General features: G+C 42.5%; 1 protein-coding gene across 5 annotated transcripts in view; it reads left to right on the forward strand.

The window, feature by feature from the left end:
- The first annotated feature begins 8,297 nt into the window (after positions 1-8,297).
- LOC146829023 (uncharacterized) overlaps positions 8,298-17,908 on the forward strand; it is a 308,530-nt gene continuing 298,919 nt past the window's right edge. For 3 of the 5 annotated variants that reach the window (XM_085607656.1, XM_085607657.1, XM_085607654.1), the window contains exon 1: positions 8,441-9,429. In XM_085607656.1, the coding sequence (XP_085463782.1) occupies positions 9,409-9,429 (21 nt within the window). In that variant the 5' untranslated portion in view covers positions 8,441-9,408. Of the gene's footprint in view, positions 8,364-8,412; positions 9,430-17,908 lie in introns of those variants that run through there. The other 2 variants (XM_085607655.1, XM_085607653.1) reach the window with 2 other exon arrangements.

Consider the following 17,908-nt stretch of genomic DNA (forward strand, 5'->3'; position numbering starts at 1 on the left):
CAAGACCCCGGTGGGCCTCCAAAGCCTCCTAGATAACTTCCAGGCCTTCTGTATTAAACAAGAGCTTGTAATTAACACAGATAAGACTAAATATCTGGTGTTGAACCCCCCGAAAAAACTTGGGCGACCCCCAGTACTCAACCATGTATCCCTAGAAAGGGTCACTGTATTTGATATTTAGGTATACGCTTATCAGATACCATGCAGTGGTCCCCGCATCTTTCCAAAATGTTGCTTAACCATAAGAGGGTTACGGGGGCGCTCCTTAAGGAACAGCGCTCTTCCTTAATTAGACCGATTGCCCCCGTCATTGATATCTATAAAGCAAAGGGAGTAAGCTCTGCCCTCTATGGGGCCGAGCTGTGGGGTACTTCTAAAATAGACCAGTTGGTTAGGTCCGAAAATAAATTCTTAAGGGACCTTATGTTACTTCCCCAGAGTACCCCAAAGGTACCCCTATTGCTCGATCTAGGCTGTTATACTATTAAAGATCTAGCAAAACTTCGGCCATTGCTCCTGTGGGCCCGTCTATGGCGAGTCCCGGAACTGGCACATTATGCGAAGGGGTTATCAGAAGTTATGTCGATGGCAGGGTGGCAAAAAATAAAATGGCTAAAAGACATAAAATTTTTACTCGGTGAACTGGGCCTAAATGAAGCCTGGTTAAGCAGGTCTTCTCCCCCGAAGGCAACTCTGAAGACCCTGTACTGGAGGTGGGTTGCAGCAAGAGCCAGCTCTGATTTAATTCCTGGTAGGCTAACGGAAGATTTTTTAAAGATAAAGGATGTGCCACTTCGGGATCCCTACTTAGACATTGTTTGGAAACCCATTGATAGGGCCTTGTATTTCAGATTTAGGGTGGGGGCTCTTCCAGTGCGTGCCTTTACTGCCCACTGGAAACCACCGTCCCAGATATCATTATATTGTCCAATCTGTAAAAACAAAGCAGAAACTGTTGCCCATATTCTGTTTGCCTGCCCGGCATATGTGTCTCCGCGGAAAAGCTGGCTGAAACCAATTTGCCGCTTGCTGGGTACTAGGCATCACAATAAGGCACTCTGTATCTTAATGTCGGATACACGACCCTTGTTTGTACGTGGTCTCTCAAAGTTTTTATCATGGACTTGGTCCATCAGAACAAAAAGGCTTGAACAAAATGTTTAATATGTATTTTAACGTTTTTGGTTAAATTGTGACTAATCAACCAGAATTGACATTTGATGTAAATAGTCTTTTTTTTTTCTTTCTAAATCTGTTTTTGTATATATGTGTAATGTAATTTTATATAATGTGATGCTTTTAAGATATGTTTTTTATCGAATAAAGCCTATCAATCAATTACATAACCTATTTATATTAGGTTTAATCAATCATGCAAAGGGCTTAGAATTTTGGAATTTCACGGATGAATAGCTCTAGCCTGAGATTAAAACCTTATGCTGTCAGACGAGACAGAAGAGAGATAGCTCTGTTATCTGATACCGTAGCCCTTAAGATAGTTCTGTTGTCTGAAGGCTGAGCTTTTAATTTTGGTGTCAACTGAGAGTAGTGCGGCCATCTGAGACTTGGCCCAGTAAGTGTACTTGGTCCCTGTTAGATATGATGTCTGTTACCAAAGCCTGTATGTTCGGTTTCACCTGAAGGATAGCTCTGTCTAAAGCAAACACATGTAAAACTTGTGAGACAGCGCTGCTGTCTAAAGTCAAGTTATGTGTCTTATGTGGGATGCTGTAGCCTGCCGTATGGGCCTTTGTGAAACCTTAATGGCTGTACCATCAAGGTGTCCATATGGTACCATGTCATCCAAGACACGATATCACAGCCGGGCCTTTTCCACTACAAGTCAGGGTATTTTACCCTTTACAGTCAAATGAATGCAATTGAAGTCAATGAGACTACAGAACCGAGAGTGCAATTGGTGGTTAAATAACAGCCCAGATCTGGAACACGGTGCCTCGGATGAGCCGGAGTGGTGTAATGACCTTACATAAAATCTGGCTAACTTGAGAGATAGCTGTCCTGTCTAACCGACTAAAAAGCTCTCCATTGTGATGCCGGGTAACTAAGCTGTGTGTCTTCTGGGATAGACTGTGTGTCCAAAGCCTGTCGGTTGTGGAACTAGTGGACTACGGGTGATGTGTGTTGCCTGCAGGTTTGTCTCACCATATGCTGTTTGTTTGTGTAAGTTTAACCATACTACAAACATAACTTTATTGAGAATACATTTCTCCTGCACGTGGATTCATCGCGAAACAGTAGAGTTTGGGGTTTGCTTTTCTTCTCTGCTGCCAATGTAAAAAAAAAAAACGCAAACGTTGTCGTTTTCCATTAAGACCAGGGGTGGGAATCTTAGCTTAGTGTGTGGAAATTACTCGTTACTTGGTTTTAAATCAAGACATACGAGCCACTCCAGAGGAGTGGCCATGCACGAACAAGGAAACCAAGCACCTTTGACCTCCCTAAAGGTATCGCTGAGATGCCCCCTTCTGTCTCCAATGGCCCCTGAATGCATTCTGATCACTGGAAACTAACGACTCAATGGCCCACTGACGTCATAAAATGGAAGCTGCATCTCCAACTGGGGTTTAGAAAGACCAATGTATGAAAATAAACGATCAGACATTTATTTTATGCGTATGTTCGTGAACGAAATTGGAGTAAAATCTACATTTTTGCCTAAAAGCACTTACTGTGGAGGCTACCGTGTAGTGACGAGGAGACGGCAGTAAGTGCGACCAACATTATTGAGATATGACCTCCCAATGCCGTTAACCAACGGCTCCCTCCAGCTCCCACATGAACGTTCGAACCACGCACTGCGAACCACGCGCACAGAGACAGTCGGTGGGACGGAAGCAGAGGGTGTGCATCGACATCTCCCGTTTTTGAGACGAACTAATAAGTTACACAGTTTTCAAACTAGGTAGAGGAAAACACTTCTCTACAGTTTTTCTTAAAGGTGAACTAGTACATTGCATAGTCTTTAAATCTTACGGGGGGAACAATTGTTCTCTTGTCCCGAACAGTATTAACAGGACTAATTGCAAGCCCAGGAGGAGACACATTGTGAAGATCACCAACAGTTGCAGAATTTGTGCTAGCACTACACACTTCAACTTCGCTGAGGATGCTATTGCATCGATATGCAACTCATAATGCCTACTCACAGATCCTGATACTAGCAACATTTGAACCATTCCACCACTGACCATTGTCGAGGACAGCAGTGCCCTTGGTTTTGACCACACACCTAGGCTCACTGTACTTGCTCATGTTTGTTCTTTTCCTAGGATACCTCACTCTCACAAATTCACCTGCTTTCACAAACATCTCTTTCACCACATTCCTTGCATTGTAATTAATGCGCATGTGCTTCTGGCATTTGTCCACCAGACTCCTCATCCTGCTCTCCTTCTCTTTGTAGTGCTCGTTCTCCCATTTTTCCCAAGCCACGGACCAATGTGGATGCAATTGTGTGATTGCTCCACAACCCCTGATTAGTTCAAAGGGGGTTCTAACAGTAGTGTTTGTGTGGGGTGGTGCGGTATGACCACAACCTGGTACGTAGTGCTGCCTCAGCAGGAATGTGGGACTTAAAAGCCATTTGGATGGTTTCCTTGATCAAGTGATTTGCCTGTTCTACCTGGCCATTGCTTTGTGGATAGTATAAAGAGGACCTCACATGTTCTATGCCATTTTTTTTATGAATGAGACCAACTCGGAGGATACAAACTGCACACTGTTGTTGGTGACGAGCTGATGTGGGAAACCTTCTCTGCAAAAAATTCTTTCAAGAAGTTCACTACCTCATGCGTGGTGGCTTGTGACACAAATGTTACTTCCACCCACTTGCTGAAGTAATCAATTATTACTATGGCGTTGCGCATCTCTAGGCTCAAAGCTTTCATTGGTCCAATAAAGTCAAGGCCGACTTTGATACATGGACCCTCGGGTAGTTCCACAGAGGTCATGGGGCAATGGAGCATCATCATTGTTTTGTCTGCCTCAGTGCAAATTGAACAATGAGTGACAAATACATCAATGTCATGTTCCATGGAGGGCCACCAGTATCTCTCCCTCAACCTCTGCTTGGTGCCGGTCATCCCCACATGTCCTACGTGGGCTAATGCTACCAACCTACTCCTCATGGTCATTGGCGCTATCAAAGTTTCACCCCGCACAATGATATCTTTGACAACACCGATGTCTTCCTTAATTTTCCAGTATGGTCTGAGTGCCGCGTCTAATACTCTTTCACGTGGCCAACCTTTAACCACACATTTCTTAATTCCATCAAACACAGTGTCTTTCTTTATCGCCTCTAACTATTTTGACTTCGAAAAGGTACCATTGGACTTGTCACCTAGAAGCAAGCATGCAACAAGCAAGTCATCTTCCTCATCTTCATCACACTCCGTTTCATCCTCACAAGGAGCATGTGACAAGTAATCTGCTGACACATTCACTTGGCCTGGAATGTATTCCATCCTAATTTGATACTCCTGCAATTTACACGCCAACTTCGCAATTTTTGGCGAGGGTCGACTAGAACCTTTTCCTTCAAGAATGCTGACCAAAGGCTTGTGATCAGTGAGAATGGTCAATTCCCTGCCCCACAAAAAACGTTTAAACTTTGTAACAGCCCAAACACAAGCCAACAATTCACAATTACGGAGTACTTTGTCTCTGGGCCACTAAGCTTTCGTGATGCGAATGCGATGATTTTCTCCCCTTTTAGACTTTGGCTGAGCACTGCCCCCAAGCCGATCTGGCTGGTGTCTGTGGTAACAGTGATTTACAACTTTTCATTGAATGACTGAGGTGATGGTGCTTGCTCGAGTTCCTTCTTTATGATCTTAATGCTCTGCCCGCATTTTTCGTCCCAAATGAATTCTGCATCCCTCTTTATCAGTTTCCGAAGTGGTTCGACCTTGGCTGCGTAATGTTGTATGAACTTAGAGTGGAATTCACATATGCCTAAGAAGGATGAAATTTCTTCCTTATTCTTTGGGTTTGGTGAACAGGAAATAGCAGATATCAAGGATGGCATGGGTCGAACTCCATTTTAATCGATGAGATGACCTAAGTACTCTACAGTTCCTTTGAGGAATTTGCATTTGTCCCTTTGCAAGGTGAGACCACTGTCCTAAATCCTTTGAGGGACTTTCCTTAGCACAGCTAGGTGTTCTTCTTTGGTCTTACTGTAAATCAGTACATCATCTTGGAATTATCTAACACCTTCCATGCCGCTGAACAGTGGATTCATAGTGCACCGGAATACAGCTGATGCTGAACATAGCCCAAAGGGTAATTCTGCTAAATTGATATGCGCCTTCAGGGATGATGAACGCAGTATATTTTTTTGACTCATCATCTAGTTGTATTTGATGGAATGCTGCGCTGAAGTCTAATGTAGCAAATAGCTTTGTCACATGACCTCCAGTGTGCTGGTATTGCCTCTTAGTGAACCTGTATTATCAAACACAAATAAAAACAAAACGCCCAAAATGTCCACTACAGGGCGCTAGAGTGTAGCAAAAGGATGAGTGTTGCTGAAACTGGATTTAGGAAACTGTAAATCAGATTACTAAACTCCTTACAAACATCTGTACCCCTTATTCATTTATTGCTATCAAATAAGGGCACTTTTTCTGAGTTCAACGCCCAAACTTTGCAGCCCAGCATGTGCGTTATGAAGATACACATTTCATTTTGTTATTTCACATATTTGGTGACTGTCCCCTTGCCCAACATTTACCTGAAGTTACTGTTGCCTTTATAATGAAACGGATTGATTTTACATTTATTTTTCGTAAAAAAGTGGCTTTGAGAGAGTGGGTTTAGTCCTACGAACCTGTCAGATGTTAAATAAGACGTTAGTTCACACTATGCTGCATGATGTATTTTTATAGTACGGCTTGTTGCTGTGGGGGTTGTAACATATAACAATGCTATTTGTGGCAACTACAGTGTCACAGAAATGCATGTACTGCCCAGTAGAGACTGGGAAATTCTTATAAAAAAATATTTACAATGTTATAGGTCTTGCATTCAAATGCGAGACCCATTGCATTGCAAACAAATGGATGCCATTGTCCTGGCTGCTTCGAAAGTGAAAGTGGACATGGCCCACTGAATGTAAGCACAGCACATCATTGTGCATGACGTAGGAGAAGCTCAATAAAGAAAACAAGCATTAGAAATGCAATAGGTCTCGCATTTGTTTGAGTTACAGCTATTGGCATTGTATTTGGCAATGTCTTTTACCTATGTGATATGGAGTGTATGTCTGTGGTGTGAAGTGGAATTATGTGGGTTGGATTGAATTTGGTAGTTGTGTAACTGTGTGGCATTGAATTGTGAGGTGTGGAGTTGCTTTGTGTAGTGTAATTATGTGGCATGGTGTGCTGTGGAATTGTGTGGATAGTAATGATGTGGTATTGAGTGTACTGGAATTATGTGGAGTGGGACTGTGTGTCATGGAGTGTAATTATGTGGAATGGTATTTTGTATTGTGGAGTGGTGTGTAGTGGAGTTTCATTATGTGGTGTGCTGCTGAATGTTGTAGTATGAAGTTGAATTAGGTGTTGTGTATTGGATAAGTGTGGTGTAGAGTGGAATTGTGTTGTGGAGTGGAATTGTGTAGTTTGTTGTTGAATTATGTGGTGTGGAATGTATCTGTGACGAGTTGAATAGCGTGGCATGGAACAGTGTGGCATTGAGTGTATTTATGTGGAGTGTTGCTACATGGCATAGAGTGTATTTATGTGGTATGCAGTAGAGCGCAATAATGTGGCCAAAATCACAGATGATTATTCCACTATAGCTCAAAAGCCTAAACTGAATCCAGAGTATGCAATGCAAATAACACCTTCTAAATACTTTTACTGCATGTTTAAAATGAGCAAATGGCACAATATAAGTCTGTTGTATTTTTATTTCCATTAATAAAATATTTTCTCTGATCTGAAAACCTAAAAAAAGGCAACTTATCCCCAACATCCTTGGATACTTAAAGTAAATAAACATCATGTTTTGCAAAATTTGAAATGGCAGCACTGATGCACAAAAGTGCAAACTAAATCCAGTATAGAGTAGCCAATCACGCTACGCAAAAACATAACATGTGTTTTTGATGTGCAAAAAGAATACGTTTTTTAATTTGTACACAAGAAATATTTAAACCAAAGTTTAAAGAGAACGTGTGGAGCATTTAAACACAACCAATGTTAATATTTTTTTTTAAAGCAAAAGTCGGTGTTTGTGCTGTTTTTACCAGAAATAGAATGCATTTCCAACAATTTTGCAAAATAATGCAGACCTTTTAGCGGATTTTTCCCTAATAAATGTAAACAGTACAAGTATGCGTTTAAATTCACTTTTTCTTTTGTTTGAGGGTTCCTACTTCAGTTTTTTTTAAAAGATAGGAACGTAGATAATGAACAAATAGCTTTCCAAGAGGAAGTTTTTTTTCCCTTGAGAAAATGTTTTCCACAACCCCAACATAATAGCATCTCTGGGCAAGCTGCACATCAGCCTTCCTGAAAGAGCACCACCCGTTACATGATTGCCTTTCAAAATGCAATGACGTTTGGCCCCAGGTTTAAAAGTCAGTATACACAAAACAAATAACCCATACCTAGAACAATGTAACCCACAACCCAGACCCTCACAAGCACCCAAGGAAATTTGGGTCCACTTAACATTCCGTTCATTAAAGGAGAAGAAACCCTGAGTCTTTATCGAGCTTGCTGGCGCCGGTCTCGAGGAGCGTCAGCTCGATCTCCACACCTTCCTCCGGTTGCTCTGCTGCTTTTGTTCCGCTGTCAGACATGGCGTTTTGGAAGTGGGTGGCAAAATATAAAATGTATAAAGTGGAAACACCAGAAAGTGTTTGTGCGAGTTACGGGGAGTGATATACCGAGAGCGGGGGTGGAATGGAATTTTCCCCTGATGTAGCAAATGGTTAGGTCAGCGACAGAAGTAAACAAGTATTTCCAGTGACAAACGGATTCATCTGTGACCACTGCTACTGCGCTGATTAAAATGAAAACGCGTTTTTCCTCACCTGTTTTGCGACGAGTGGTGGCAGAAAGTAAAAATAGTTCTCCTGCACAGCAATTTTTATTTATTTATTTAATGCGATTTTATATAGCGCGAACATTACCGGAAAGTGTCAGAGCGCTTTGAAATTAATTGATAGCAATGTGAAGCAATTGAAAGCAAAATGAAGCAATTGAAAATGGAATGCATAAGGAAACCGTGATTGGCCGGTGAGCCTGAGCATTGAACGGACGTGACGTTTAGCCAAAGTGAACGAGTGAGGAGGCACAAAAGAAAAGCGACATCGGAGTGAGCGAATGGTAAGTAGGAGGCGGGAAAAAAGTGTTGATATTGATGACAAAAGATCTCGCAGACATGCGCATGCGTGCTGATGCTCGAACAAAAAAGTACAGGTACGGTGTAATAAGCAGGAAGTAAAGGGGCCAGTAGCCATGGGAGGATACAAATGAGACATGGATGTACTAAAGAAGATCTAACAAGTCTATTTAGGAATCAGAAGAGAGCATTTAAGAAGGACAAAGACACAAGGCAATGAAAAATGTTGGCGGGGCTTCTCTCAGTATTGAACAGCAACCATCGCCAAAGCAGCGCTTGCGCGCTGGCTCAGGCTCTACCGCTAATAGCATTACCCGGAAGCACTTGGGAGACGTGGCCTCTTGAATTTTGTCGGCCTAAAAGTATGCCACCGGACTCGCCTGAAAGACAAAGTATACTGATTCTCTGCATAATGTCTGCGCTTTCATAACTGTGGCTGAAGCCGACGCAAAGATTGATAACTGATTGCATTCTGTAACTAGTTACATTTAAAGGAGCGGTAGTTTCACGGAGAGATTTTTCTTCCAGATCAAGAGGCACCGGAAGAGGCGGGGCAACGGTATCCGCCCTCCGAAAAACATTCCCCGTCTCAAACCGATGTATTTCCGAAGACAGGAAAGATTTTGGACCAAAAAAAAACATCATTATTTTCCTGGCTCGTACACAGTAGAGAAAGAGTACAGTGTAACCACTAACTGTTATTTACGAATCCTTCTCGTTTGCTTGTCATCGCCAGACGCCACGGAAATATCCCATCGGGAGACGGACTCTGCTTTCAGTGCAGTGGGGCAAGTTTGCAGCGCCTGCATGGCAGTACGACACTGCTCATAGAACCGCGGCTGGACCCCCGACTGCCTCCCTGTTAATCTTCTAGCCCTGTGCGGCTGGTACTACCTCTGCAGGATTCCTAGAGGGCTGCCCGGTGCTGTACAATTGCTGTGGCTACTTGTTCAAACCGCGTTGTGTTCTGATCTGTTTGAGACGCGTCTCACGCTGCAAAATATACGCTTGGTCCTCTCACTGTCTCCTATGGAGCAGCATCTAATCGGGGTAGGTAACTAATTATAAATCGTGCCCTTGTCGCTACTGCCTCAGGTTTTAGGTCGAAATCTACCAGATCTCGCAGTTGTCGGTTTGCTTAAGACGTCTTGAGGACATTTGAAAGCTTCTATGAGAATACACTCGTCTCAGTGCTGGCTTTGTGGTTTGTAACTCACATTTGCTGGTTTTATTTGTTTTTGGCTGTCCAGCTTGCATTCTTCCCTCCACTGCAACAATTTAAATGTACTGTATTCTTCCACCAGTGTTAAATGTACTGTATTCTTCCACCGGTGCTCGCTTTCTGTAAACAGGCCTTTTATATCTTGTTCTTGTCACATTTTCTGTCCATTGAAAGATGGAGGTCAAATATTAGGCTCTGTCTTCAGGAGCTTGTTGTTTAGTTTTCTTTCTTTGACTTTAAAGTGAGAGGATTTATGTGGCAATCATACTGCCTCTTTGGGGTGTGCTACTGAGAGGGTGTATGATGTAATGTTTTTTCGGGCTCACAACAAAATGTAAATGAGCTGAGCAGATATTTCATAATATATCAGATTTAGGAAAGCATAAATGAAGGACTTTTTTTGTTAATTCTTAAGTGTGGGTGAAAAAAATATTTTAATACAATAAAAAAAATCAGTTAACTAGGTGATATCGTTTCCACACTTTATCAGTTTTTCATGGATGGAAATTTTCCCTATTTAATTGAATTGCCACCAAATCCATTTTATATGCGCAGTTACTTATTATCACGGAAGCCATTGCAATCGTAACAGAGTCTAAAGGATTCGGTCTTGCTCATTATCTGATTAGAGCCTTGATAAAGCCCAGGGGGCGAAACGTACGTCGGCTGCTGCTGTTCTGCGTTTTATGAAAAGTGAAAATAAATATAACAAAAGGACCTGATTTGGGAATGTGTTTGGCTTCAAATTGAGAGGACAATTTATCATTGGTTGAATTGGACTATCTTTATGTGGGAAACAGAGTTTTTCAAATCTTTATTGCTATTCATTTTGGACTTTTCGAATGGGATTAGAGAAATAATGATCGAGTGTGCTCTGGTGTTTTATGGTTCAATATTGTTGTAGGCTAAAGACCCTTAGAAAAAATGATACCCACCCCGGTGGGTGGGTATAGCAACACTATAGGAGCACCTTAAACCAGTATTGTTAAATCAATTAATTCAGACTTAATCTCTTCAATAGATGTGCAGGTCTTTAAGCAAACCCACAAGTCTTTCAAAAAACTCTAAATCCTGTTATTGTTGAAAAATCCTAAAGCCTTTTCAGGGACTGTTTCGGTTCTTCTAGAAATAGCAGCAGGTTTAAGCACAGTTAATTTAAAGATATCTTTATCAAAGCCAATTCCCTTAATCCTTTTATTATCTCTAATTCTCTATAGGACGGATTCTAAGGAAATGGTCAAAAGCAGGAAGGACATAGTGCACGCTGTCTAGTTCCACGATGAATGTGGATTTTGTTTAACTGGCCATTGAGTCTATCATTGTTCCACAGTGATTAATATATTGCCAGAATCCAACATTAGAGTAGTGGGCTGAAACTAATCCGCTGTAAATTGTCGATCATCATGTGCCTGCCAGCGAAATGTTTTGTGTTATCACTAGTACTATGTCACTTTATGAAGCCTGTTAGATCAACATGGACAATATTTGGCAGTACCTGATGAAGTCTGCTGGGTAATGCCTTAGTGATCATTTCCCATCAATATTCAACAGCGAGATCTATCAGTAGGAAATGCATAAAGTGGTGGTGTCCATCAAGATGACCAAAATCACTGCCTCAGACATTGATAGTGTCATCATGCCTGTTTCGGAGATCATGTTCTATATCTCTGCAAGCAGCAGGACCAGTTGGGTGCTAAAAATTTATAAACTATGGATGTAAAGACGTCGGCAAAGGCCTTTGGCTGTCTTAAGGCTCCTAGTGGTTTTTCGTATCTCCTCTTTTGTGAGTTTGGGATCTAAACTTTGAGTCCAGTTTATGTAGTTTGGGGAGGTTGGTTTATGCTAAACAATGTTCCCAAAGTTGAATTAGTCGGTTAATCAAAGCACACGTTCTGATAAAGTGTGTGGCATTAACTAAGCTTCTGCTCCTTTTTATCCTGTTACTGACCTGATCTGTCCTTGACCTCTGTTTTGTATTTTCTTGTTAGCTATACTCTCAAACTATGGGCAAGGAGTTTGCTGGCCTTTTCCTTCCATGAAATGTACCTCCCACCCAAGTTAGGATACACTGAGCCTTTTTCTGCTCTAGTTGTAGCTGTTCTTGCATCTACTGAAGGGGTCCCTCCTGATTAAAAAAAAAAAAAAAAAGTGTTAAAAGATGAATACAATATATAATCATAAAGCAAAATGTAAAACTTAAAATTTTAAAACAATGTGTAAGTGAAGACATTTGAAATTGGATTCTAACAATTCAGTTGGTATCCTCGGCTTGATTCATGGGAGCAGAGCTAATACAGCAAACAATAGTATGGATGATTGGCAGCCTCAATTGAAGTACTAGTATGCACAGACAAAGGGAGAGGATGAATTGGGAGCAAAAAAAGAGAACGTAGTGTGCTAGAGTTTAGCATATCACGATGCCTTTTACAAATAAAACAACATTTTTTAAAGCTTCAATATTCCCATTTAAAGGAATATTTTATGAGTGTAAATTTTTTGTGAGTTAAAGAAATTATTCCATAATTGCTGGTTAGATATATATATATCTCGTTCTGTGAACTGTTTTGTATTTCTTGAGATTAATTTGTATACATTTTATAGGTAGGGTTACTGGCTTCCAATAGTGATTCAGTGGGGGTCCACAGAAGTCAACATTTTAAGAACCGCTGCTCTGGAAAATGGAATCACCATCATATATTTGTTAAAAATCACCAAGCCTTTTTAGACAGGTTGACTCTCTTCAAGTTCAACTCTTTTGCCTCTTTTAAATCTGTGCACCATCTCCCAAATAATATGTTCCTTATATGTTTGGTGCAAGCCACTTCTTGTAACAAGATTCCCCTAATTACTGCTTCAATGCTTCCAATATCACTGTCTCACTCAACTTCTCTGTGCCGTTCTGTACAATATATTCTAAGATCCCCTCCCTCACTGTGGTCATAACTTCATTGCCTTCTAATATGGAATAATTGAGTCTCCATTGGCCTCTGCCTCAGTCCCCCCCCCTTCCCCATGGGTCAGTTTGGTGTTCTTATAAACGGACCGTGGTCTGACGACATCTGCTGGCCTTTCTCGCCTGACACCACTAGGTTTAGATTTTGCTCTAAGCTTGTTGTCTAGTCTTCCATAAGTAATGTGCACAGTCTACAGTCGGGGGGGGGGGGGGGGGGGGGACAATATCTCCACAGGTCTACCAGGCTTAGGTATTCAAATTCTTACCTACCCGCTAGTGTTCGATCCAAACTTCCTCCTGGTCTAGGATGGAATTTCTCATTCTTGGTGTTCATCACTAAATACAAGTTGCATCCTGTAATTTACGGGCTAGTGGTTAACAATTGCGCTGATGGTGTTTTTGAACAAGCATTGGCATTGCCAACAGGTCTGGCTTTAAAGGAATTGCTGTATGGTAATGTGAAGCTTTACAGGTAAATTGCATGGGGAAAATGAATAAAATGCATGCCAGACATGCTTGAAGTTTTGTCAAATGTCATAGCTTGTGCATCTGGGACAAAAGTAAGAGTTACAAAATTCAGTCCATGGTAAACTTTATGTTAAATTAGCAATGATCAGACTTGCGTTGTTGTAGATATGTGATATCGTTCCTGGACTTTGGCGCTGCTGACCTCTGCTTTAAACTTAGTATAAGCTTTAAATGCCTCCATTGGATACTGAGCCTTTTTAAAGGGTTTACATTGGTTTTGGATACTGGCATGCAATTTCTTTTGTACATAATCTTAGCTGCAGTTAAAAACTTTTGAGGTAATTCCAGTTTTTCGGGAACTAGGTGTTCCACTTTAGTTGTCTTTGTTGACTTCCAATTGTATTTTTCACTAGTAGAATTGATTTTAATATTTAGCTTCACATAAGGAAGTGTTTACACACCACCACTGAGACAAAAGGAAGCATTTGTAACTAGTTATCTGGAATTTCCAACAATTCTGCTTGATCTGAAGTTAATAATACCCCTCTACGTTGTTTTTGCCTAAGTTCACATTGTGCGCGGTCGGTAAGATTAGTACTTCGATAGGTAGAGGTTGTAGGTAATTTGGTTTGTAGTGTGGGCTATCTCTACAGCATTTTACAATGAGCAAAAGCACCTGTTACTGGCAGCATTTAAATCTGCTGGCTGTTTTATTTCTTTATTTTATTATTGAGTTTTAGATGACTGCGTGTTGCTCCTCGGTAACATCAGAACGCTTCCAGAGTTAAGTTTGATTGTTGAAAGGGTGAAGTTAGTGCCAAATTGTCTGGGGTAACCATTTTGCGGTTACTTCATCATGACCCTTGTCCCCCAAACAATTAGAAATTAAGGTGTGCCTGAAAAGGTGAGTTTTAAAAAGTTTAATGAATTTCGCAGTAAGCTGCTGTATAAACTGGCCATGTTTACACTGCGTGTTTTTGCGTAGTTCCATGCTCCTGTAATATTATCAGGAATAACACCAGACCAATAGTTGTGCGCAAGGTTGTGGTAGTGTTTTTCTAAGTATGTATTTTTTGTGCAATAAATAATGTTTATGTTGGATCCAGTACATATAGGATAAGCTGATATGATTACAGTTGAAACAAGTTTAATGTGATCTATAGAAGTGTGTTGTAATTTAGTTATGCCACATTTATGTGAGAATACAATTTTTGGATAAAATGAATGTTGCTTTAGTCCTTCACTCCTGCATTCTCCCCCCTCCTATCCTGTTCCTCAGGACATCTTCTCTCCTCACAAGGTCCGAAGACAACTGAAATGTTTCAATTTTATTTCGGTGCTGAATATCTACTTTAATATGCACTTTAAATGGGACATTTCTTATGTTAAAATAAATGATGTTCATATTCCTGATTTGTTGATACTTTCAAATCGGGCCACAATGATTTTGCTGTTTTACTGATTTGTTATTCAAGGATGCGTACAAGAACCCCTTGATTTCGAAGGTGAGCCAAAGATTGTTTAGCTTTCCCTGGTGCAACTAGGGATGCAGTTGAATTTTTTTTTGTGTGTGTGGTTTTGCTGGTCATTTGGGACTTATGATTTCTAATGTTAACTACTCTGTATGACTGCATAAGGGCCTTCATTGCATTTATTCTGTATCGCTTGATTTTTATATTTTTGTGATCAAAACCTTTAACTATTTTCTGATGTAGAACTCAATTATTCAGTGGTCCAAATTATTATTTTCATTACTCTGTTAAATTGAAATCACTTCCTCTTGAACCTTGTGGGGTTCTTTCTGACCCATCTGTGGATAAAAGCATGAGCATTGACTACATGACGGGCACCCGATTAACAAACTCCAAAACAATAACATAGTTACTGGATCGCGGAGGAAAACAAAGTTCATCCCTCTACCAGTGGTTAAGTCTCTGTGTGGGATAGTGGCCAAGTCTTCTACGTCCCACTCTGCTTCCCCAGCCCCCTGCCCCCACAAGCCCCCCCAACTCAAGCTGAGTCACCTCAGGCAGGATCATTCGATGCAGTATCTTCTGCTAGTTTGTCCAGCAAGGCGCTCCTTTTGGACGCCATGGTTGCCAGATCAAGGCTGCCCCCTCCCCTCGGCTGTCGAAGGCCCAACGCATTCTCCATCGGCCCTCCGTTCCGCGTCTTCCGGCTTGCGCCTTCGCCGGGTCTCCTCCTGTAGTCTGTAGCAGTTCACATGCTGTCGGGGCGCGGAATTGTTGAAGCTGGTCATGCCATCGAAAGATCAGCCTGAATGGGTGTCCCCAGGAGTAAGCCACTTAATTGTCGCGCAGAAAGATCGAGACTGGGAGAAACTCTCCTCTTTTCTGAAGAGTGGAGGCCGCAAGATCCTGGAACAGGTGAAGGGCCTGGCCGCGAAACATAACCAACGGCGTCTTCTTGGGTCTTTTTTAGGATCCGACCCTACAAGGAGAAATTGTGGACACAGGTCAGGATGTCCAGTGATCGGGGAGCACCTGGGCCCCAGCGTCCCACCCTGTGGGTTCTATCCAAGCGCATCTAGGCAAACAGGTCTGCTACATACGCCTCTGTCTTCGCCTACCGCCTTTTTGAGCGGCCCCACTTATTTGAATGTTATTTTGTCTGGAATGATTTTCTAAGTTCTCGCATGTGGTTGTAGATCCAATTGTTAATTAGATAAGCAAATGACTTCTTGTTGTAATTGTTTGATTTCCTCATTTTGTGAGATTTAACGCCCCACAAGGGCATCCACCTGGTCACCATTGTCCGTCACCTCTTTTCCAGACAGCTAGAAATTTACTCAAGGGGTCCCTTTTAACTGCTAGGAGGTCATCTGTCAGGCCTGAAAAGAAAATAGGGCCTCGAGGTACGGGCGTATGATTGGGGCCTCCAGTTCTTCCCCGATGGTGTGGTTGCACCTCTCGTCCCCAGACCTCATCCCTGGGACTCTTTCTTGGGAGCCCATTGGCTTCATGAGCATGTCCTTGATGAGCTCCCTTTCTTTGGTCTCGATTACGTCATCCGCTCCACACTACTGGGCCTTGTGGAGGGGATTTGATCCTCTCCCAGAATCAGGGCACTCCCCCCAAGGTTCTCTGTCTGCTTCCGGGGTCCGCCGCTCAGGAGATTGTCAGCAGGCCCCTTCCTCAAAGCACAGTAACCCCTCTCGCTTACTGCACCTTTTGGGCTGGGGGAGTTCACTCTTCACTGGAGCGGATCTCCTCCGTGCCAGTCTCAGGGGCCCCAGATTTCAGAATCCCATCACTGCTCATGGCCTCCTCGCTGCCAGGGCTGCCCCCTCTAATCCCTCTGAAACTGCGTTACTGCCCAGGATGACCGGCACAGCTCTGTTGCCGGTCGCGTTCAGGTGGGCATGCCCACTGCCTCCTTGCAGGTCGGCGGCAGCCCCCAGCTCTCGTCACGGTCTGTTAGGACACGTCCTGCGGGAGGTTGAGCCTTGCACTCTGCTGTAGGCTCTCTACCGCTCGAGACTCATCTGGGAATGGCTCTGCAGTTTCCTGGCCCGGGCTGACCTCTACTTTCTTTGGCCCGTGTTTGTCGTCGGGGTCACACTCTCTCTGATGTGGTCCAGGCCCTTCCTTAAGTCAAGCAATATTCACACACTCCAAGTTCTGCGGTGGGCTTGCGTTGCAGGAGTACATAGCAACAATCATGGACATGAACTGTCAGGTTTTGTAACATCATAGAATAAACCCCCTCCGCACCCCAATTAAAGTGTCTTGGCATCCCTCCCAGTCGGCCCGGGTCCTCCTTGTGCATGCTGGGGGGAAGGGGGGGGGGGATCAGTCTATGTACTTAGAGCTGGTGTTGGGGTCTCGGTTGCCACACTTCATTCCTCTACGTGTTCCTGTCTTTGGCCCCATATTTGCAGCCGCTCACCCGGTAGATGGGTTCCCTCTCTGTCTGCACCACTCTATATTGAAGCTCCATTTCTGCACTGTCCTCTCTTCCCCCCCGTTTCACACAATATTTCACCATGAAACAGATAGGGCTGTATTACAGAAAGCCAGTGTGTATCTGTTGAGGGTCACTTCTTTCACCATTAGAGAGAGTCTTCTCTGTATACCTGACCAAAACCTAGTCAGACTTGGGCATTTCCAAATTGTGTGTATTATGGTGCCGCGCTGGCCACAGCCCCTTCAGCATTGATCAGTATTAGTCGCTCTCATTGTGTACAACCATGTTTATGTAAAGTAAGCCTCGTACAGTAGCTTCAGCTGGATCAGTTGAAATCCAGCCTTGATAGTTACTTCCCCGGGGTATCAACATGTGAGACTCCATGATTGCTATGCGTTTTGTCAGATGTTTGGATATACAGTGCTGATCGTGCGTTCAATTGGTTAGTTGATCACTGTATTGTTGATGTACTATTTATGTTTGTGAATTAATTTTGTTGTTTATTGGTTTGTTTCGTTATCAGATTCTTCGAAATCGAAGATCTCCACATATTGCGCTTTTTACTTGTCTGCATAAGGCAGTGCTTAGTGCGAGACGCCACATGCACATAGATAGTGGTTTCTGAACGAAGAAGCTTTCCTTTCCATGATTGTCTAATCTAGGTTGGTGTATTTTGCTCCTAAGTGCATGGGAGTTAAGAGCATTAGCTAGGCTACATTGCAGCTAGACGGGGGTCTACCTACTGTGAATTGTGACTTTAAATGGTACCGTGAAGGGTGCTGTTCTTATTGCTCTTTTGCTATTGATTGCAAGATTTGTTTTTTGTCTTACCATAGTGTACTGACAATCTTCTTTTTAAGTTGAGCAGACAAGGAATGATTTAGTTTAAATTGAGTTAGAAATGTTTTGTAATTGCTTTCCACATTCATGGAGAAATTGAGCTGTGATTGATTAGTCAG

Source organism: Triturus cristatus, chromosome 5_2 (genome assembly GCF_964204655.1).
Source record: "Triturus cristatus chromosome 5_2, aTriCri1.1, whole genome shotgun sequence".
In the NCBI taxonomy this organism is placed as follows: Eukaryota; Metazoa; Chordata; class Amphibia; order Caudata; family Salamandridae; genus Triturus; species Triturus cristatus.